General features: G+C 50.6%; 3 protein-coding genes across 9 annotated transcripts in view; 1 reads left to right on the forward strand and 2 right to left on the reverse strand.

Annotated features, from left to right (window-relative positions):
- Positions 1-1910, reverse strand: part of LOC133469898 (receptor-type tyrosine-protein phosphatase mu-like) — a 70349-nt gene extending 68439 nt beyond the window's left edge. For 2 of the 3 annotated variants that reach the window (XM_061757489.1, XM_061757488.1), the window contains exon 1: positions 1646-1910. In XM_061757489.1, the coding sequence (XP_061613473.1) occupies positions 1646-1703 (58 nt within the window). In that variant the 5' untranslated portion in view covers positions 1704-1910. The remainder of the gene's footprint in view (positions 1-1645) is intronic. The other variant, XM_061757491.1, reaches the window with a different exon arrangement.
- Positions 1911-7992: 6082 nt separating this feature from the next.
- Positions 7993-12281, reverse strand: gcm2 (glial cells missing transcription factor 2). 3 transcript variants are annotated; one of them, XM_061758706.1, is made up of 8 exons: positions 11995-12281; positions 10949-11012; positions 10694-10882; positions 10497-10609; positions 10153-10278; positions 9813-10069; positions 9506-9743; positions 7993-9199 (listed from the first exon to the last, which is right to left on the reverse strand). In XM_061758706.1, the coding sequence occupies exons 1-8, from the start codon at positions 12085-12087 to the stop codon at positions 8942-8944; spliced, it is 1338 nt and encodes a 445-aa protein (XP_061614690.1). In that variant the 5' UTR covers positions 12088-12281; the 3' UTR covers positions 7993-8941. The 3 variants fall into 3 exon arrangements, with proteins under 3 accessions (XP_061614690.1, XP_061614689.1, XP_061614688.1); XM_061758705.1 differs by having other exon boundaries at positions 10201-10278; positions 10694-11012; XM_061758704.1 differs by having other exon boundaries at positions 10694-11012.
- Positions 12132-22717, forward strand: sycp2l (synaptonemal complex protein 2-like). 3 transcript variants are annotated; one of them, XM_061758701.1, is made up of 20 exons: positions 12132-12278; positions 14421-14540; positions 14618-14731; positions 15274-15375; positions 15447-15471; positions 15541-15620; positions 15692-15780; positions 17152-17186; positions 17412-17551; positions 17617-17669; positions 17760-17805; positions 17869-17961; positions 18032-18104; positions 18180-18328; positions 19731-19818; positions 19893-19954; positions 20132-20198; positions 20277-20356; positions 20434-20476; positions 22479-22717. In XM_061758701.1, the coding sequence occupies exons 1-20, from the start codon at positions 12180-12182 to the stop codon at positions 22712-22714; spliced, it is 1794 nt and encodes a 597-aa protein (XP_061614685.1). In that variant the 5' UTR covers positions 12132-12179; the 3' UTR covers positions 22715-22717. The 3 variants fall into 3 exon arrangements, with proteins under 3 accessions (XP_061614685.1, XP_061614686.1, XP_061614687.1); XM_061758702.1 differs by having other exon boundaries at positions 17412-17548; XM_061758703.1 differs by lacking the exon at positions 12132-12278 and adding an exon at positions 12667-13188.
- The last annotated feature ends 212 nt before the right edge of the window (positions 22718-22929 follow it).

Here is a 22929-nt window from a genome sequence, read left to right on the forward strand (position 1 = left end):
GGAACCCCCGCCTCCATAGAGACTGCAGCGCCTTGGACCGCTCGGCCATCCCTCCTTTTTAGTGATCACACCCAAGCGTGACTGCCTTCAGACCTGTTCAACCGAGACAAAATCCATTTGGACAAAAGATGTCCAACAGCTGCAACAAAATGACATGATCCAAACAAATTCCAGAACAGTCAAGAAAGAAAGTCATTGGCATCTATCAGTCTGGAAAGGGTTCCAAAAACCATTTCCAAAGCTTTAGGATTCCAGCGAACCATAGGGAGAGCCATTACCCTTACATGGAGAAAACATGGAACAGCGGTGAACCTTCCCAGGAGTGGTGGGCCAACAAAGATTACCCCAAGAGAACTCAAAGGACCGCAGGCCTCCCTTGCCTCAGTTCAGGTCAGTGTTCAGGACGCAACGAGAAGGAAGAGACTGCATGGGCAAAATGGCCTCCATGGCAGAGTTGCAAGGCCAAAAGCGCTGCTGACCAAAAAGAACGTAAAGGCCGGTCCTACTCGTGGAGAAACACAAAACATCGGAATGATTCCCAAGACTTGTGGGAGAACATTCTCTGGACTGACGAGATGAAGGTCGAGCTTTTTGGAAGGCGTGCGTCTCGTTACGTCTGGCGTAAACACGCTAGTGGTCGCGTGACGGTGTCGGGCTGCTTCGCGCCTTCGGGACCTGGACAACTCGCCGCGATGGACGGAACCGCAAATTTTGTCCGTTCGCAGAAAATCCTGAAGGAGAACGTTCAGCCGTCAGTTCGTGACCTCGAGCCGAAGCGCACTCGGATTCTGCGGCAGGATAACGATCCAGAACACACCGGCAAGTCAACTTCTCAATGGCTTCACCGAAGCAAAAATGCGCTCGAAATGCAGCGGCGCGACCGTCCTCCATTTTTGCTCAATTCCGACAATTCCACAAGGACGGAAATGCGAACGTTTCAGTTGTTGCTGCTGAGGATGGCCGACGCAGTTCTTAGGTTTAGGGGGCCCAAAAAAGGAAAGCAGCATTTTAAGTTCACTTGGGTTCTATTTGTCCGACATTTACATTCGGTTGATGATGTGGAACAGGAACGCGGGGAAACGACGCAACAATATCCGAAGTTGAGAATGGGGGGGGGGGGGCGATGCTTTTTCACGGCGCTGCATTCGTTGGCATGGGAAGGAGTTCGCAGCCGGGTTGGCATGAGCCACACTTTGCAGCCTGTCATCGATCAGAACATTCCAATTCATGGACATCCCCCACGACACACAACACACAGCGACATTTACACGCGACATTGTTTTCGATCCGAAAACAAGCACAAATCACCCGAAAATCTGAACGCAAGACACAAACATGAACAGCACACGAATACGAACATGACGCATAAATGAACCCAACCCAACCCAAAAAGGTGCAGATAAGATCAAAGCCAAAAATGAGCACGAAGTCGCAAACATGAACAACACACGAGATGGAAAGAAGCGAGGAGCCGAAAGTGGGAAGAGGAAAAGGAGGGCAGGAAACGAAGGGAGTACATTTTCCACATGGAAACTTGGATGCCGACACGCACGCACGCAGGCACGCAGGCCAGTCCAGGTCCAGGTCCAGGTCCAGGTCCGTGTTCGTGTTCGTGTAGTTTGTGTTGTTGCAGTTGTGCGCTCACCTCTGAGGGCGGCTGTCATGTGCAGACAGCAGAAGAGCAACAAAGTTGAAGCGTCCATCGTCTTCTTCTCCTTCTTCTTCTCCTTCTTCTTTGCTTTGGGTGTTCTTATTTCTTGTTGTGTAGTTGAAGGTCGGGCGGGCGGGCGGGCGGGCGTCTTTCGTCCAAAGAAGCGATCAAGTTTTCTCTCCTTCTTTCTTTTTTCTTCTTTGGCCCTCTTCTCGCTTTTCTGGCTCGCTCGCGTCTTCTCTCGTCCGCCTCTTTGTCACGCACGCGCGCGCGCTCACGCTCTCACATGCACGAGCCCTCTCGCGTCTTGCTTTTCCTGCGGGGAGAGGGGGCGAGCCGCGTGACGTCACACCAGAGGGGGTTGATTCTGATGCCGGTGATCAACTTGTTCGTATGAAGAAAGCGAACCTCCTCCTCCTCTGATGGTCAGATTTTATTTTCCTTGTGTTTCGCCGTTTATTGATGTATGATTTGATTTGTCTTTTGTCAATTCTTGTGCGTTGCACAAAGTCTCCTTTCACGTCCTCACTCGCGGCTGCTCGTCGGCGCCCCCTGCCGGACGCCAGGCTGGGCGCGCGCACGTACACGCGAGCGCGCAGTCCCATCGTGTCCTGTGAGAACTTCTCAAACTTCTTCCGAGGAGCTCCTCATAATAGGTGTGTTGTGTACTGCGTCTCCTCGCGTGGGTCGCGGGCGTGCAGGAGCCTCAATCCTAATCCTAATCAAATAATAAGGTCACCAATGAAACCTAACTAGCAAGTCTTTCTTTTTTGAACAGTTGTGAACCCTTGCCTCACGTGCACAACCCAACACGAGAAAAGCTCCAAATGCGGCGCACACGCAAGCTTGTCGCTTCATGGGACATTTTCATTGGCCCAAAGCTCCGCCATTGGTTAAGTGACTGTTTGTTTTATCGGTGGGTCGTTAACCCTTTCGAAATGATACAAGGTGATTTGTTTTGTTTTTTGTAACTTAATTTGCAGAGCCCCAAGTTACGTCCCGTGACCCCGGAGTTGACCTTGCTCATGACACCTGTCCTGTCCTGTTTGGTTCTTGTCATCCCTTTCTAGCGCTTCACAAACAATCAAAGTCGCATGTCCGCTTGGAAGGCGGGAAGAGAGAGAGAGAGAGAGAGAGAGAGAGAGGGTAGGGGAGGTGGGGGGGGGGGGGTCTGTAAAAGTTCTGGGTCGGACTCTTGCTTCAGACGAAAGGAGCAAATGAATCCATCCATCCATCCATGCATCCATTTTCCGTACCGCTTCTCCTCACGCGGGTGGCGGGCGTGCTGGAGCCCATCCCAGCCATCTTCGGGTGAGAGGCGGGGAAAACCCTGAACCGGTCGCCAGCCAATCGCAGAGCACACACAAACAAACAACCACTCGCACTCACGTTCGAGTCTTCAATCGACCGAGCGCGCATGTTTTTGGGATGCGGGAGGAAAGCGGAGTGCCCGGAGAAAAGCCACGCGGGCGCGGGGAGAACGTGCGAGCTCCACACAGGCGGGGCCGGGGATTTGAACCCCCGTCCTCAAAACTGTGCGCCAGATGTACTAACCAGTCGTCCGAATGAACAAATGAATGTGCGCGCGTCTCGCCTGCAGCAGCGTCATAATGATGCAGCACTGCCACCTAACGGGCAAATACACAAACCGCAGCTTGAATTTGCTGCACAGAAATGAAGCCGATCCCAATCTGAATCAGATCCTATCAGAATCAGCTTTCCTGGCCAACGAGCAAGCTGCTGCCACCTGCCGGCCGTAAAAGGTCGGCGTCCGCTTGTGCCAAGCTCCATGAGAGGGCCTCGATGGCCGCACTGCCAACGTGTCGTCACGTCATCGTCTCGTTGCAACGTGATTGCCCTGCCACTGAGGGTCATAATACATTGTTGGCAACAGACGTCAGGAAAGTGTGCCATGCGAAATGTTACATGTGCAGCTGATGTTCAATTGATGTTAAGAAGGGATTTGGTGGGGGGAATGCTCGTAAAGGGGAGAACAATTTCGGGCAAACGAAGAAAGCCCCTCGTTTGTTTTAGCGGTGAAGCGACGCCACGGCGGCGGTGGAGCTCAGCTGTTGTCTCTCGGGAAGCCGCTTCGCCCGGCGGGTTAGGGTCCTCTCGCGACAAAAGCCGGCGACCGCACTCGAGTCGCCGCCTTTCATCAGGAGCGCTCCTCAACGTGGCGGCCACCTGCTCACCTCTTCGTCTTCGCGCCAAACATCAAAACCTCTTCGCGGCCTTTCATGTCGTCGTATTTCTGTCCCCGCAACGCGAACCTTCTTGAAATCGGCCTGACGACGCCGAGATTTTGCTCGCGCCAAACCTAATGGCGATCCGTTTCAGCGTCACAAGAGAAGCGAGCACGGCCGGACCGTTCACGAAGATTGAAAAAATCCGGCTTTGCCGCTATCGGGCGTGCTCCGATAATCTCAAGAAAGATAAAGATTCAGCTGCACCGCTGATCTCAAATCCCATCCTCCAAGACGGACTTGTTGCGCTATCAAACATGATGCAACAAAACCAAAGAGGAAAAAACACAGACTTGCTCTGGAAAATAGTCTTCTCCTCACGTGGGTCCCGCCTCCCTGCTATCCTCGGGCGGGAGGCGGGGCACGCCCCGAACCGGTCGCCAGCCGATCGCAGCCGATCGCAGGGCAAACAAACTCACGTTCGCACCTACGGGCGGTTTAGAGTCTTCAATCACCCTAGCCTGGTGAAGCCACCTATGCAAAGAAAACAGGTTGTTTTTGTTTCATTTCCAGCCGCTTTCTGGTCCGTCAGTCTGGTCGCTTCGTGATTGGCTACATTCCGTCTCCCCTCACGATTCCCCACACACAAAGATTTTCTATTGAACTATTGAACGCGTTTAATGTTTAAGATTGTCGACCCCGACCCGTCGGGAAACCCCCCGGCGACTCTGTACACGCCTCAGACCGCAGGATCGTCTTATAGGACCGTCCTCCAAGCCGTGTTTGTCATCCCTGTTCGGGAAGGGACAAAATCGGGCCCAAATTGTTGAAGTCCTAAAAGAGGGCAATCCAACATGGAGCTTCGCCGAATGCCATGTTGACGCCGGACTCGAAGCGAACTTTCGCATCACGTTTTATCGCAGGACTTCTTTCTACACACCGATTTGCACCGCATTGATAAGCTCCTCCCACCTCGGTCCTCTTCGAGTCGGCGTGTTGATGGTTGACGACAACCCCGAAGTGAAATTGCTTGCTTTCCCTTTGACCCTTTCAAACGTTGCTCATTAAAACGAGTGCAATTTCTCCCCTCAACTTTATGAATCCAAATCACGACGAGGATATCAATTGTTGAAGGTTTGGAAATGGGTTTCTTGAGCCCGTCCGTCCATTTTCTACACAGTCTATCCCAGCTAACTGCGGTTCCGCCCCGAACCGGTCGCCAGCCGATCGCAGGGCACATATAGACAAACAACCATTTCGAGTCTTCAATGAAGCTAGCGCGCGTGTTTTGGGGATGCGGGAGGAAAGCCGAGTGCACCGAGAGAAGCCACGCGGGCGAACGCCGCACGGACGAGGCCGGATTTGAACCCCGCGGCCGCCTCGGGACCGTGAGGCCCAAATGCGAATCCGTCGCCCACGCTGACGCCCGATCTGGGCAGAGTGGCGGTGTTTCGTTCTATTCATGAGGATAAGCTCGCTCTCTCTCTCTCTCTCTCTTTTGTTGCTGTTGCTTTTTCCTCACGAAAGATGAAGCCGAGCCTGTGGGTCCGCGGCCGACGCGAGTCCCGCTCGAGCGAAACAGTCGCACGGCGACCGTCGTTGCGTTGCGACGTTTGGGCCGCCGTACAAATGGCATCAAAAGTTTGGACCGGCCGAGCGCCGGGTTTCTTCTGCGTCGACTCGGTTTGGATTTGCGACACGTTTGGCATTTTGTCACGATGCGTTTACGTGCCCGCCGGAAATTGACGTGCCGCTTCCATTGACCCCGAGTAATATTTGACCTTTTAAGAAGGCCGGCCAATCCGAGATGCGATCCCTGGCAAGCGGGAAACCATCAAAGGTCGGTCGGCTGACGGTGTCGACGGAGAACGCTTCATTCGGCTTTGGCGGAAGGAAACATTTTGAACAAACTAAACGCTGGAGCAAAAGTGGTAGCGGGTGGAGCTCCGCTGCCACGTGACCGCGTGGGTAGCGTGAAGCTAGCCGCGTAGCTCGCATTCCCGATGCGGGTCGGCGAGCGCCGCAGACACGGCATCCATCATGTGACACGACACCGTCTGCCGCTTAAGCACGTGCGCAGTATACGCAGGTGAGTTCAGAAGATGACATGTTTATTCAGCAGTTTCCTGCTACCGGACCACGTGACCTCCCGGCGCCTTCAGGTGGGTGAAGATCACACGCGCACACCGACATGCGTGTGTGTGCGTGTTTCACGCTCAGACCTGTCCTATCCTGAGCTCTCATCAAAGATAAACTTCAACATAAACCGACTTCATTCTTCTTCACTCAGCCGCTAACTTCCTGTTCTGTCAAAACACACACGCACGCACGCACGCACGCAGCTGGTCCGAGACGCCATCCTGGACCAGCACTTGGTTCTGATGCAGAAGAAGCAATCTTAAACAAGCCCCGCCAAAAATCCTTCCCTTTTGCAACATTGTCGTTAAAGTCGCCCCGATTTCCCTAAACCGGTGTTCTGCCTCATTGCCTCCGAGATGTCGCCCGAGCTCCGGTAACAGCGGAAGTGCCGAGTCTCCGAACCAACCCTGACCTCCAGTCGGAATGGTTTTTCCCACATTGCCGAAAGGTTAGCTGCCTGCGGGTATTCTTGCCGCTTGTATGCGTTGCTGCTCCAAGTTGCAATGTTTCGAATGACCACAAGATCTGTGCTCATCTCCGGTCTATGGCGCTTGACATGATACGTTAGCATCAAGCTACGTACGTTCCACTGCTCCACGACCGTATGTGGCTCGGTTGACTATTTCGGTGCGTCGATATTCGATATTTCGCTTTTGTTTTCAGTTTTACAGTCAACTTCAATTTACAGTGACGAATGAACAGATTGAAGCAAGCACAAAATTGTCCAAAACATCAAAACATGTTGCACTTTCCTAAAAAGAAGAGCTTTAAGATGCTGACGTATGCTTGCAAATGTCATGAAATCTGTGACGCTTTCTCCGTGAGGTCACGTTTTGTTTGTTTTACCGTGCGGAATGTCAACCAAACACAAGCAAGTATGAACCGAACTGGGATTTTTGGCATACCACAACACTGCATGAGATTACCGTTTGGATTTTTGCTTCCACCGTTCTAAGCAGAACGAGCAAGTAGCCCGCCATGGGTCTAAATGGGGGGGGGGGGGGGGGGGGGGGGGGCTGCTCAGTGCCTCTCGTTGCGGGACCGACCTGGTCCTGGTGGCGGTCTTGCTCTTCCTGGGTGTCCTTCATGCGACCTCGGGATGTCGGGATGCTAGCATTTCGTGCACACACGCACACACACGCTTTGGTTGTGAGTGTGTGTGTCTTTGATGTGAGTGTGTCTTGTTGATGTTGGCGTCCATGTTGAGAGAGGAAGATGAAAAGCGCCATCATGCTGGTACTGGTTCTGGACGTCTACGTGATGAGACGCTGATGAGACGCTCCGATACGCACTGATGATACGATTACGGCCAAAACTGGTCCGGCCGGTCGGGGGGCGGAGGCGAGGAGGGGAGCGGGTGGCGGGGGGCAGGAGTTGCGGTCCACTTTGCTCTTTGTTCACAACAACGCTTTATTCCAAATCAAATGACAAATTGTTCATGAGGAATATGATGAAAATGATGATGACATCAAAAGCAGCCATCAAAGAAACACTTGAGGGGGGGGGGGGGGGGGTTCGGGGGCTGATGATGATTTATTTAACCAAGAAGAAGAAGAAGAAGAAGATTTGCGTGTGAAAAGTCAGTGATGAAGATCAGCCGAGGAGAAGATGAGAAGATAAGGAGATAAGAACATGTTGCTGAAAGGATAGAATTACTGCACAGACACACTTGTGTGTGCGTGTGTTTCTTCGTGAGTGTGTGCGTAGGTCTGTAAGAGTGCATGTTTTTGTGTATTTTTTCTGTACGTGTGCGCGCGTCCTCCAGGTGAACGTTTTGCCGCACGCTGGCTGACTTCAAACTCAAAACAAGTCAGCGATGAGCCAATCACAGCAAGGCTTTTTCTCCTCCTCGCACCTGGCTGACATCACACCTTCGTCGACCTTCACGTGGCCTTCGCTCTCTAATCACCGTCGCCTGACCTTGAACTCACGGCGTGTTTGTGTGCGAGCGTGTGTGTGTTGTGAGGAGGTGAAGACGTCTGATTGGAACGCAGCCGAGTGACAGACACAAAACACTTCCTGTCCATACAAGTTTATTACACACACACACACACACACACACACACGTCGTATGCTTACACACTCGTTCTTGTCTTAATGCTTTAGTGAACGGACAAACGCTGCCAAAACTTGACTCGCTCTCGGGTTGTCATCATTCGAAGAGTCCGAGACGGCGCAACCAAGGACGGTGTGTGTGTGTGTGTGTGTGTGTGTGTCCTGTGGCGGTGATTGCCCAAGGTGGCGCCTCTACCGGTTGATCGACAACGGGGGGCCGGACTTGGTGAATTGGTGAATGTTTTTGGCGGGGGGCCCGCCGCCCCCACCAGAGCCGCACTGTGAAGCTCGGTTTAATAAAGGAGATGTGGTCTGCAGACTCGCACACTCCACGTTTGTGTATGTATGTGCGTGTGTGACTCTGTGTGTGTGTCCGCGTGAATGATCAAAGATGAGGTCGTCGGAAGTCAGTGACAGGACAAGTCGATGATCAATAAATAAGACAAACGCCATGCCATTTGTTGAATGACAGCAAGTCATTGAGAACATTGGAAATCACAATGGATCCGAGGAGTCCGAAGACCAAAACGTCCTCGATGCGTCGAACGGCGTGACGCTCGCTTTGGTCTCCGAGATGAAATGTTCCAAACTGGCAAACGCTAAGCAACATGCTTACTTGACAATATGCTAGCATATCTTGCACACGCTAACTTTTTTGTCTTAGTTGTTGTCGTGGTTTTTTTTTGAAATTCCCCAAATCCCAAGTGCTTCGCTGCAAGGACTTTGTGGCCACAAAGCTCAGCAAAAGTTTTTCTCGAAATGGGTTTGCGTTCAAATGTGTCATGTTCGGTTCTGTGGCGGGCCCAAAAGAAAGCGAGTTTTCCTCAAAGCATCCCGTCGCAGTAGATGTCGTTTCCCCGGTTCAGTTGTCACGGTAACGGAGGTAAGGAGGTAGCGGAGTGGCGGCGCGTCAGTAGTCCTCGTAACGGAACGCGTTGGCATAGCCGTAGCGATAGTCGTAGGCGTCCGCTCGCTCCGTTTTGGTCTGCACGACTTCGGGCTGAAATGAAAGAGACTTGATGACGCCGCCCGACTCGTCCGTCACCTTCACTTCGGCCGAGTACGACGAGGACGACTCGTCCAGCAGCGAGGAGCAGCCGGGGAGCCCGGACTGGACCTTGGGACACGACTGGTAGGGGGTGCCCTTCGGGCACGGCTGATACGACACCTGAGGAGCACCGAGACAGTCAGGTCCACGCAATCTAACACCAACTTTACACGGCTCTCACGTCAACATCTGATGTCTACAACGACTCTGCGTGGATCTAACGTGCAACATCTACACGGATCTGATATCTACATCTACTGTACCTCATCGCTTCATGGATCTAACAAGTCCATCTACATTGTACATCAACTGTTGCAGGACACAAAACATTTTGCTGCATACTGGACTCTGGACTCAACATGCATCTAAAATCTAGCGCACACAGACGGAACATGTGGTCGGTACAATTGTAGGATGTCGACTGACTTTGGTTGTGGTGGTGATGATGGTCTGTAGTGCAGCTGGAGAAGCCGGGGGGTTTCCAGGGTAGCGGCAGGGATAGTCCGGACTGTAATAATGGTGGTTGTCACTGTACGGACCGGAACTTTTCAGGAGATCCTTCCAGCCTGGTTTCGGCGGCGGCGGATCAAAGGAGGAGGAGGATGAGGAAGACGAAAGGGGAGCAGACGCCGAGGACGTCGGACAACCCAGGACCGGAGCCACCCTGCGAACGTCAACGTTCGGTTTAGCTCGTTAACACTGCCAGGATCCGGTCTGAGGGCGAGCGGCTCACCTGGGATCGCAAAGTTCCGAGGTGACCGGATATGCAGGTGAGGTCAGGTAGCCTTGGAACTCGTAACCGGGTCTACCCATGTAGAGTCTGGGACTGGCTGTCTTTTGCAGGCTGGGGGAGGTCTCTCCCAGGCCATTGTGGGGGTTGTAGTAAGGTTCTGTACTTTGGAATGCTGGGTAATGCTGCGGGAAGCTCGGTTCAATAAAGGAGATCCGGTCTGCAGACTCGACGCAGGAGAGTAGGGCGGGACCGAGAGCCTGAAACCGCAACAACGACACAACACTAAACACGAGGACAACAACAACAAGCAAGGAGACAACAGTTCCTTGTTTTGGTCTACCTGGGATTCAACAAGGCGTCTTTTTGGTGCGAACGGAGGCGAGCTTACTCGTCTTTTTACCGAACTTCTCCTGGCCTCCGTCTCGGACTTGGACTCCGGTCTCGGATGGTCGTGGACTCCTTTGGCCTGAAGAAGCACAGTGTCGCACCACAGTAAGGGAATAAGAACCCAATCAGGGAGACTAACAGGAAATTCAACAGCTCAGATGAGATTTTGAACCAAATGGAGTGCGGGTCTTTCCCATCAGGAAGAGAACGCCCTGTTCGCACTGTCGGGATTTCTAGCGCCGGGGCAAGTTCTTGCAGAATACACACACACACACACACACAGACACACAGACAGACCTGGAAGAAGATGGCTTTCCCGTCCACCCTCCAGAAGTTGGTGACGGGGTACCCACTGTGGCCTCGACACGGGAGCAGCTCCAGAGCGCCGCTACAACTCGGACAAACTTTCTCTGGAACAAAACGGCAGAACAATATGAGGCCGGGAGACGGCTTCCGCGCCGGTCACGCTCGCAGAGACGCTCGACCCTTATTACTCTGCTGCTTCTGCCGCGCCTTGTCACAGATGGCGGGCCGCAGTTGCAGTCGCGAACCGTCGGCCAGCGCGCAGCCTCGAGAGCAAACCACCACGCCCAAACACGACTTCTTCAGGATCTGACAGTTGTGGTTGTTGGTGTTCCTCATGGCCCAGCCCGACAAGTGGCGCTGAGCGTTCTTGTCCTCCGCTAAAAACAACATCAGCTTAGCAGGATGTCGTCGCATTTGCTCCGCAACGACCGCTGGTTTCTCACCGCTGTAGATGTAGCGCACGTAACCGTCCGTCCACTCCTGGAAGGCGTCAAACTGCTTCGTGTCCTGCAAACAGTCCTTAGCATTTAGCACGTTAGCCGCAAAAAACACCTTCGGCAGCCGCGCAACCATTTTCTATAGCGCTCGCCCTCATTAGGGTTGCGGCTGAGCCGGAAACCATCCCGGCTGACTGTGGGTTAGGGACGGGGTCCGTCCCGACCTGGACTTGACCGGTCACACGTGGAGACACGCGATAGACTGGTCACCGGCCAATCACATGCAGACAAACACGGATCGACACTCACATTCGAAGCGAAGTCAAAATTTGGACGCCGACGTGCTCGCTTGTTTTGGGGAAAAAAACTGGCAAAAATAGGGAGAACGTGCAACCCGCACGCAGATTCAAACGCGGAACCTCAGAACTGCGAGACGGACTTGCTAACCGCTGCTGCTAAAGTCAAGGAAATGTAATAGCTCGATCCAAAGAAACAGTCAGTACGTGGCCACGTCAACTTTTGTTTTTATTGAACAAGAAAAAAATGCTGACGGGTTGTTTTCAATTGAAAGATATTGATCGGCCATGTGCTTTGTGTATGTGCGCGCGCATAGTCACTCTTGTTGTTTCAACAGTCAAAACTGGTTTTTATATTTTTGTTCCCAGTGAAACCAAAACACAAACACACACACACACACACACACTACACAACCCTAAAAAAACCCTTTAGTATGTCACGTATTTTATTTGAACATTTAGTCTAACTTATATTATTACACATTCTGCAATCATAATAATAATAATGATAATCATAATAATAAAAACGGTTTTTGTTGAGGAGACTGATTTAACTTTTCCAACACGTCACCAGAACGCATAAATGTACAGAATATTCTAGCTACATTTGAGGGTTTTTGTTTTTGCTTTTGATTCTCTCATTTTGTGAAAGAAAGAAAGAAAGAAAGAAAGAAAGACTTGCTGTATTTTAGGGATGTAACACGAGACCCCATTTTCACTTGCTCAGTCAGTCATGTTGAAATGATGACTTTTGACCTGCGGGAGTTTGGGGTCGTTGATGTCCCAAGTGGACTTCATGCCGAAGGAGCACACGCAGTCCGCCTCCTCGCGATCCTCCGCGCGGGACATCCTCAATCCGCCGGTGCCGGTCCGGGTCCTGGTGGGTGTCCGGCCCCCGCTCCTGGTCCTGATCTGGGTCCGGGTGCTCCTGTCGCTGTCCAATGTTTGTGGACGACAAAATTATTTCGCTCTGCAAAAGTCCGAAAAGATTGTCCAAGATTGGCGTCACTGCGACTCGGCTGAGGATTCTGAAAAAGAAGGTGAGACACTCGACACACTCCCCGGGGGGAGGGGCCTCTGACTGCGTGAGCAAGTGCGTGTGGTCGAGCGCGCGCGGGCGTGCGTGCGAGTAAGTGTGTTTGTGTGTCACTTGTCAATCATCGATGGCAGGTGCGTGTGTGTGTGTGTCTGTTACAGTTTGCTTTGGTCATTAATCCGCGTTGATCGATGGCTGTTGATCAGATTGAAAATAATATTGGCCATCGCGCACACAGGTGAAAGTTCACTTTCACCTGTGTGCGCGTGCGCGGCTGCGAGCGTGTCAGAGTGTTGTGGAAACAAGAGAATGTTTTTCCCAAAACAAACAAGTCATTAGTCATCAATTACAGTGTGCGTGTTGTCGTGTTCCAGTTGCGGAAAGTGAAGGAATTGGCCCTCCTAAAACGACGCCCGCCGTTCGTTCACGCTTGCATTCGGTGGCGCGACAAACACGGCCAAAGATGTACGTCGTGCAAGGCAGCACGTGTGTGCGACTCAATTTGTCATTTTCTATGGGGCGGGTAGCATCGGGCGTCACCGAGGCTGTCGCGGTACATTCGCCCGACGGGTTAGTTGCGGGTTCCGTTCCCACTCAGTGACGACGCTGTGCATGGGAGTGCGAGCGGTTGTCCGCGTCTATATGCGACCGACTGGCGACCAGTTCAGGGAGTCGTCCGCCTTTCGCCCGGGGTCAGCGGGGATGGGCTGCAGCGCCCCGCACCAGAAACCCAGAACGCACCCTGTGCCAATTACCGGGAATAATCCCGAACGTCAATGGAGGCGCATTCATTAACTCGTTAACGAGCTGCAGCTGACATTCCGCCAAACGGCCATCTTGCGCCCGCGGTGCACGCGCTCACTCACTCATCAGTGAGCTGGAGCGCGCGCGCGCCAAAGACCGTTGACAGCATGGTATGAACAGACACGTGTCCTTACTTCGATTTTCATCCTCCTCATCCTCATCAGCATCATTATTATTGTTGTTGTTACATTTGCCTTCCATTACTGACGTGTTTGCTCATTTTTGTTTGCTTGCTGATTTGAAGGCGTGTTGAGTGATGATGTCATCATTGAATCAAACCACTTGCTTCCGAGTGTGTGTGTGTGTGTGTGTGTGTAAGATTTTCAAGTTGAATTGGTTGACACTACCTACTAAGTTTCAGTTGACATACAAATTTTGCAAAGGTGCTTTTCATATTTTGTCATATTTGTAGTGAGTGTGTGGGCGTGAGCTGAAAAGTCAAAAGATGTCGGTAAAAGTGAGAGCTTCGGCGCCCTCTGCTGGTGTGTATTTGGATGGCAGCGCAGTGCTTTCTTGGTGGTTCGCACCTGCATTTTCTCACACTTGGGAATGTTTTTGACGTGTGGGAAGAAAAAGTCACGAGCGAGCGAGCGCGCATGAGGCCAAAATGCAAACAAGGCAAGGCAAGGTCAAAGGTCAGATTCGATTGGAAGTGCAGAACAGCGAGACAGATGTGCTCAACACTGCGCTGCCCCTTTATACTTTTAGATTGATGCAAAATGCACGTCACGTGATTATGGCATTTTTCGGCATTAAGTTTTTGTTTTTTGAATGACACGACTATTGTAGGTATTATTTATTGCCGTATGTCTGTGCGAGTGTGTTTTCAGTGCTGTAAAGGACCTGTTTTTTTTTTTCTTTTACTGTACATTGATAAAGGCAAATCCGCCAGTAATTGATGTGCCCCTAAAGGGTTTAATTGCCTGTAGATGCCACAATATGGCGCCAAAGCACTACTTTTTAATTAGGGCTATTGCCTGCAAAAATGAAGCTCCTCCCCCCATTTCAACAAACTTCCGTGGCAGCAAGATGGCACAAAATCGTTTTTTTTTTAATATTACACAGGACTTCGGCCTAAACACGAAAATGGTTAACAGGTGAGTTTTTCAGCGCATAACTGACGATATGCACTGGAAAAAAAAAAAAGAATTGCAATTCGGTAAATTTGTGAGGGAGCGACTTGAGAAGGGAACGCTCTCTAAAGCAGATTGTGATTTGTTGAACGCCAAAGTGTTGTTGGGTTCTTTGTGACATCACCATTGAACAAAATGAGCTTTCTTCGTCTCATTGGTCGAGGCGCCTGTCAATCATCCACCTCAGAAGTCCTCCTTCTATGTGTCAGATGGAAATCGAGATGGAGGCGTGTCTGTCCAGCGGAGACTCGACACGATTGGCCGAGTTGCTTTGTGAAGAAGGCGCGACCGGGAGCACGCTTACCCGACTGGGCCTGGTGGTCCGCAAGGTACCGGCGCGGGCCCGCATAATACCTGACTCCATTGATCACGACGATGATGATGAACCACTTCCTGTTCCACGCAGCAACTGAGCTTGGCCGAGTTTGGAAGAGTGGATGTGGTCTTTAAGTCTTTGGAGAGTCTCATGGGCAACAAAAACCACGCCAAGACCCTGCTCGCTCTTGGAATCACACACAAAGTAACGCGCACGCACACACACGTCCATCCATTTTCTGTACCGCTTAGCCTCACTAGGGTTGCAGGTGTGTTTGAGCCTATCCCAGCTGACTCTGGGCGAGAGGCAGGGTACACCCTGAAATGGTCGCCAGCCAATTGTGGGGCACACACAGACAAACAACCATTCGCACCGACGGGCAATTTAGTCTCCTATTAACACACCACGCATGTTTTTAGAATGTGGGAGGAAACCGGAGAAAACCCACGCAGGCACGGGGAGAACACGCAAACTCCACACGGGCGAGGCCGGATTCGAACCCAGGTCCTCAGAAGTGTGAGCCAGATGTGCTGACCAGTCGTCACCGTACACACACGCGTCACTAACTCCATGCATGTCCACTCTGTACGTCTACTGTAAATGGGGGTGTTGAGTATTGTCTACTACTGCTACTAGTTCCGTCTATTCCCAAGTACGTTTGGAGATCTACTTCCGAGTCAATGCCACAACCCGAGTACATCTGTGAGGTCATCAGCTGTTGTGATGATGTCATGGTTTGGACTTAGGTTCTTTCGTGGTTCCAAACTTTGCGTGACCTTTTGACCTCTGGATCCTCAAGAAGCTCTGCCCAGCCCCTGGTGACTGAAAGCTTCTATGACTTTCTGCTGGTGAGGTGCATGATGGGAAGGTAAGGGCTCGTCTGCATTCCCACGACGACACGGTTGCTCCTGTCTTTCAGCTGCTGAGCCGCTCGAGTCTTCCAGGTTGGTCACGTGAGGCCACGTGACGTCGGCTCACACGACTGCTGACGTCTGTGTCTGTTCGTCCGTCAGCTGTTGAGCTGTCCGTGGTCCTCCTGGAACTTCTGCGCACGCTCCTGGAAGCAGACCTGCACTTCAACATTAGACTGGAGGTAAAAGTGGAATGTTGTTGTTGTTGTTGTTGTTGTTTGCTTGCTGCGATTTGTGTCACTGTGGCGTTCAGGCCGTGAGAACGTTCAACTGCATCTTGGATTCTCTGGGCAAAGAGCAGAGGAGGCGCATCCAATCGGAGCCGAGGCTCCTGCAGATGATGTGATTATTCTTAGATTCTGTACATAAATGCAGTGGAACTTCAATTGGAGACAAAAAAACTGTCACGCCATAACTACTGTATGCTTCATTGCTAAGTCAAATAAAGCTTGGTAAAAACAGGATTGGAATCGGTTGAAGTCCTTTGTATGTTCATTTGACATTTTGTTTGGGACCTAAAAACACAGTACAGTAAAACAAATGTAAATGTAAAAGGGTTTGCAAGTTGACTTCAATGGACCTTTTAAACGTTGCAGTGAGTAGGGTTGGGCATCGTTTGAATTGGAGCCACTCTGCACCATCAGTGCAAAAGTTCAACCAAGCGTTGAGCTTGTTAGCTGCCTCGAGGTTGGCAGAGATGCATTCGATCGCTTCACTCGCCCAATTTGACTTGACTGAAGTTCCGCGAGTGGGAGGGAGCGCGTCAGACTTCTACACGTCGTGAAAGCCTCCTTTGCACAATATCAGCTTATTCCAAGTGTTGCACTGAGGCAACTGGGTATTCATTGGAACAAAGTTAAGACACACTTTTGTTCGCCATTGGGCACAAGCACATCTTCGTGCGCGATGTTCTTCATGTTCTTCTTCTTCGAGGTTGGCGGACCGTTGGCATCGAAACTGGGAACCGAAATGTTTAAATTTGAACGTTAGACCCGGTTCCAATTGGTTCTCGATGCCCGACCCTAGCGGTGACGATGTAATACTGCCGTGAACGCCGGTGGTTGGGAGGGGCGACAGTTGTTGCGGTGGCGAGTCGGTGTCTCTTTCATGAGCCGCAAGTTTAGCGTGCTTCCTGTTTTCACCTCCGTTACAATTGGATGCCGTAGAGAAGGTCCCGACACAAAAACAACTGTATGTCCAACCAAAACCACTCCAGCATTTCCAACAGATGAGACACGATAGCAACAGGTAGATACGACACGCCCCTTTTGAGCTTCGTGCCGACAGCGGCGCTGCATTGTCTATGCGTCGCCTTTGATGGGAACGTCGCCCCTGCCAACATGGCCGGCACGTACGTTCGGGCATCGACGTTGGGAAAAAAAACGTCGCCCCGGCCAACATGGCCGCCACATCGGCGTGTCTGTTAGCTGGATCTCGTATTAATTTCTGTGACGACGGTCCTAGCGGCCGGCATATATACGGTGACCATTCGCTGTGTGGCGATTGCACCAGTAAGCGGTGGCCAATTCTGGAACTAAAAGGACTTTGTCCGGAACAAAGGTTTTTTTGGGTTTTTTTTCAGTTCCGACCGGACACTATTTTCTGCCTGTTGTTTCGGGGTCTGTTAAATTGAGGTTCCACTGTTCTTGGATACTATTGTAATACGCCAGTGCACTCAAAAACTCATCAGGTTCACACTTGGTGCGTCTGCAGGTCGGAGGTGGTGGCGACCATTCAGACAGTCGGAGGTGAGTGGAGTCTCTAACAGAAATCCAGAAAGGTGGGCTACAGGTTTGGAGTTGACTTGGGATGAATGAACATGAAAGAATCCATTTTATTCTGCTCCACTTTGGGAAAAACAGAGTGAAGAAGGTACAAGCGGGAATTAAGTGGGGGGGGGGGGAAATCCAACTTCCTCTGATTCTGATTCCAGTACTGTTGCACAAAAGTTGAGATCCACGCTTGTGTTCCAGACTACGAGATGCAGGTGAGCCTATCGGAGGCTCTATGTCGTCTGACTCCCAGGAAGGAGCGAGTCCAGCGAGCCAATCAGTGGTTCTGCTGCGACATTGGCAACGCCTTCTGCAACATAAAAGACGCGGACTTTGAGGTGGTCAGTATTCAACCGCTCGTTATGTTCTGTCTGTCTGTTCTGTCTCTGACCTGTCTGACTGCCAGGATTGTCGGCATTTCCTGAACTTCCTGAACGATTGTCACGGCGAACAGAGAAGGTGACTGACTGAGTGCCCGGCGTGTGCCAGTACGAGGGTTTTTGTTTTTTTGCTTTGTGGTTGCTTGAGTCCGGTTATTCTGCGTGTCAGGGTTTGGAGCGTACCATGCGTCAGAGCCTTCTTGGAGACCACAGAGGTAAAAAGCAGACCCGCATCGCACAGTTTGGTCTCCTGTGTTGTCACTTCTCCTCTTCTTTAGCTCTTTCGCCCCAAAGATGAAAAACTAGATGAGTTCTGGGTAGACTTCAACTTTGGATCGCAATGCATCAGCTTCTTCATTGACCTTCCTCAGGTAGTTGTGTGCGTGCGGCCCGTTTGGCGCCGTGTGTGTGTTCTGAGTGTGTGTGTGTGGCCTGTTTCAGGGTTTCCTGTGGGGTTCTGTGCACCTGCTTAAGGAAGAGGTGGACCGGTACCAGCTTGAGGTCCAGCAGGATGGTGTGTTTCACAAACTGAGGTTCTCCTCAAAGGTTTGGTCCATGCTATCTGGGCTCAAAGTGTTTGCTTTCCCAGAAGGAAGCAGGGCTCAGGCAGTCCTCAGTGTCCAGCTGAAGATTCCCATCATGCACCTGAGTAGCAAAGGCCACAGAGTAAAGCTGCTCTTCCGTCCGGAGCTGCTGGGAGAGCTGGAGGCGGCGGCTGCGAGGGTCTTTATGGTCGAGGTGGGATACGTCAGTCCAGTCACTTGACTTGACTTCAGTCAAATTTGGGTCGCCGATTGTAGGACTTGGGACTCAAAAGACTCTACCTGACTTGAAAAGTCTTGCCTGTTTGTGTGTGAATCTGGAAAGCCACCAGTAGTGCAGAGGCGCCACCTCATCAAGCGTCATAGCGGGAGATCCCAAGATTACATTTGGATTCATGAATGTGTCCGATCAAATGGGGATCTGCAAAGTTTACAAGTCCAAGATAAGAGGCATGACAACTAGGACATTTAACTTCAGCCACAAAGACAGCTAAGCTACGTTCATGTCACAGTTTAGCTCACCGATAGCTGGCCAAACATCAACTGAAGACCACAATGGCATAGACTATACAAAAACTGCTTTTGGGACCATTCAAAAATGATGGTGGTTGTCAATGTGTTACAAGGATTTTTCAAATCTCAAGATAGTTTTTTAACATCTGTGACAGACCCCACAAAAAAAGACAATTCAAGCGTTCGTTTGTGTTTGGTGTGTTCCGATAATCTCAACATGGAACACCTCACACACAGATTCTGTTCCACCGCCGATCCAGAAACAAGTCGTCCGCGGCATACATGTTGCGTGATCTCGCAAAACGGGGACAAAAACAGCCTGATTGTCTATTTCAGACTATTTGCATGAAATCTTGCCGCATCTCGGTTAGACGGTGGCAATGCTAAACGCGTATTCGGGTACCACCGCATCCCATCTTTTACGATCGCTTTACGATTTTATCCTGTCAAATCAAACACTGTGGGAGAGGCGGAAGCAGAAAACGTGTCACTGGCCCGTTACCATGGCGCCAAAGACCCTAATGGATCGCGCCAATGCATTGCGTGGGGAACAAAATGAGGAAAAACATGCGGTGCTGGAAAGAGGACGTTCATTCAAGGATTGCTTGAGGTATGTTCACATACTTTGAAGATGAGACGGCTTGCAAGGAGGGAACAAAACACGCGGCCTAGCGCTCACGGTTGTACGTAAAACATGTCCAATCATGCGCTAATGTTCCATAAACATTGGTGTGTGCGCGGATGAATAAATGTTGAACGTTGACAAAAGCAAGCACGGTCCCGATATGCAAGCCGATTGGTCCACGTCAAGGTGGGATGTCGATGTCACAGTACACAAACCCTATCCCCGCCCCAAAAAATGTGCCACACTTTTCATTTTGGCATCCTAAGGTTATCGTAGGTCGTGGATTACGCCACACGTTTTGTCGCTCCCGACAGGCCCGATCTGGAAAATCGCCCGTGATCGCCAATTGGGGCGATATGGGGCCTAAAATCCCGTACCGCGATGTAGACATTGCAGTACCAGCGAGCAGACTCGTTTGCTCATCTTGCGGGGCAGCTGGCTCATTTGTTTGCGTAAACAGGGAGCAGGTGATGGAGTCCAGGCCTCCCCCTCTCCTACAAGGCCGCTCGGTAGAGTCTCCAAGAAGAAGCCACCCAGTCAACTGAAAGGTTAGTTTGTTAAAAATAAACCTCGTCTGTGATAACAATGGCTTGGCAGCCGACCGATGTCCACGTTTGTGCAGTTCTTCCGCTGTCATCCCCAAGCGGCGACGACGACGACGACGCCGCCGCCTCGGTTACCATGGTAATGTCATCATTGCGAGTACCTTTCAGGGCTTGGCGGTAAATCAAATGCATTTGTCAGGACCATTTTCGGTAGTTGCAAGCAAGTCACCGCTGACATTTACACGAGCAACATGGCTGTGTTTTCTTGCCCCCCCAGCCCGAGTTTGCATGCAAAATTGTCTTTGATGCCTTTCAGCGTTCCAGAAGTAAAGCAGAGATCCTGTTTGATCAAGTATTGCACTCGACGCCGTTGAAAGTGTCTGGTGAGACCCCTCGGAAAACGTCACCGCAAGACGGACAAGGACGTTTCCATGTTTTCATTTCAAATCTTCGACTTCCAGGCGTTCTTGCGTGGACAGAGCCTGAGATCTTTCAGGAAGAGAACTTTGACACGGGGGGAAACATTTCTGATGTGACAAAGGTACTTTTGGAAGAAGTATTCTTTCCATCAATGGAGACGATCACATTGAGCACCTGGTGACTTTGTCCTTTTTGCAGGATGGTTCCGGTTCCAAAAGAAAGCGAGCCCCTCCAGAATTAGGTGTTGAAGTCCTTCAATTCTTAAGTCTTGAATTGCGTCATTCGGCACGTGTGAACGTTGTCATCGCAGCATCGCAGCAGTACGCCAGTTGCTGTTGCTAGAAGTCTCATTTTATTTTCAAGCCTCTCAAATTAGTCACATTTGTTTTGACTTGAGCACAGTTTTCGTCTTTAGTGTACATTCCAAATCGTGTGTCCTTTTTCAATGAAAGTCACTATATTCAGATTTTCATTAGCTTCGGGAAGGCGACCCGTCCGATGAATGCGGCCCTCTAGGGAAGCCTGGAGGTACAATTTTTGATTGATGCCTTCATGGGGAAAAAACTCAACAAACGGCAGTACACACACACACACACACGTCCTATACAATATTTGTCACGATGTATTCGAATGCTCTCGATCAGGGGTGTCAAACTCGTTGAAGTCCTGGCCCACATCTTCAGGTTTCCCATCAAACCGTCAAAATGTAGAATCACCTGGCGCTCCGAAACCTTCCCTTTTCCGGCAACCCCAAAAATCGCCATTAACGTTGCATCGTTAAAGAGAGCGAGCCCTTTTTTTTCCAACACCTGAGACTGCTCAGTCGTTTGTAGGAATAATCGAGACCCACGTGGGGGCAGAACAATAGTATCGATTTGGGAAAAAAGAATGGACCAAATTCGGGCAGGGGTTTCTCCCCAACAGTGATGATAGATGTATCTACTCCACACATTAGATTTTTGTTTTGAACAAATTGAATTTGGAAAACAGCGGCAAACTAATATTTGAATATACGGCTATTGTCCAATTTATGTCAAGAGATTTTGGAAAAATAAACGCTTGCAAAAGCGGTTGAAGTGAATTGGAAAAAGTACAAATCCACTTGGCAAGAAACTCGGGGTCTCATCTGTCAAGCACACGTAGAAGAACAAAGAACGCAATTGAGCAAGTTGGATTTGCGCATGAATTGGCACCCAAATCTCACCGTGCGTCCACACGCAACCTTGTAAAACGACACACGGAACGCACAGAGTTACGCGATCTCAAATGGCAGACATTCCCCGTTTCCTCTCGTCAAATTTCTCCGTTAGGAATTTGGAAGACTATTGGAATGATTGGATTTTCACAAATGGAAGCGTCTACGTGAATGTTGATGCGTTTTTAATTGTCTTTTATTTCCTGCAGTCTGACTGGTTGATGTTACTGGTTCTGTCGGGAGAGAACAGAACCAGTGTCCCTAATGGATAATCCCCCACATTGAGCTTTTCCCAAAGATGCTTGCAATCCGGGTATTTGGAGGTGAAAGCTGCTTGTGGTCCTCCAGTGGGCCTCGTTTATCAAAGCGTGCGTAGAACAGGTGAAATTTAGAGTAAGTATTCAAAAAAAAAAAAGATCTGTATCTCCAATGTCACCAGTAAGCGATGTGTTGATAAATCCCGGCTGTTCTAAAGTGGCACGCGCGCAAACGCTGAGCCTCATTTGCATTGACAAACTGACAAACTGACCAAATGTAGCAACAACCCGTCAGAGATCGTGGCAAAGAGGATGAAACTAAATGTATCGGAGACCGAGCTGGAGGTACTTGTTGCTGAGGTGGAAACCAAGCAAAAAATACAATAAAACCTCCAACGTTGAACCTGCAAAAAGAAAACAAATGACGTGGGACAATGTAGCCGCTGCTGTTAATGCGACAGGATCAGAGGAAAGAGCAAGCTTACAAATGAAAAAAAGAATCAATTGGTTTCACATCAAACTGTGCTCCAAAAAAACCCGTGTCACAGCCCACAGATGAGAACCGTCCTTACCTGGAGGAGGACAAACAACAACCCAGCTTTCACCTACGGATACCGCCGTGTACCCGTATTGCAAGCATTGCCGTCGGTGGGATTATTCTTGATGGGGACGGACGCTAGCAACACGGAAATAAAAAGCCGAGTGGAGGTGTTTGATAAACAGAGATGGTTTCATTTGTGAAAATGTAAATAAACATGACTAATGTTCTTTCAATCATTTCAAAACTCCAGGCAGTCCCGTCTGCGTTCGGGAGCCGGAGGTGGAGGCGAGGCCGGGGCCCTCCGAACCCCAGTCGGTGCATCTGGAGTGGGGGAGGGTGCTAACTCAAGCCATGCTGCAAAATCAGCAAGACACAAAAGATCAATTGAAAATCATTGCAGACACACTGCAACATATCAACGAGTCACTGGCACAGATTGCTGCTGCATGTGCAACAAACGTGTCAAATAAACCAAATGTTGAATGACGACTATTTTGTCCGCACGCACTTTCCATTTGAAACGTTTCGCCGTTGAAAAGGTGGGGAAGAGGAAGTCTTACCTGTAACGGCAGCGGGAGCGGCTCTTCATCTGGCGTCGGCTCGTCTTCTCTCGGGGGTGCCGGCAAAGGTACGCCTTGTCTGATTTCGTTCTCAGGGCGTTGAATGGATGCCAACGGGTCTTTCGTGGTTGACTTGGAAGA

This window comes from Phyllopteryx taeniolatus, chromosome 20, assembly GCF_024500385.1.
Source record: "Phyllopteryx taeniolatus isolate TA_2022b chromosome 20, UOR_Ptae_1.2, whole genome shotgun sequence".
Taxonomy (NCBI): domain Eukaryota; kingdom Metazoa; phylum Chordata; class Actinopteri; order Syngnathiformes; family Syngnathidae; genus Phyllopteryx; species Phyllopteryx taeniolatus.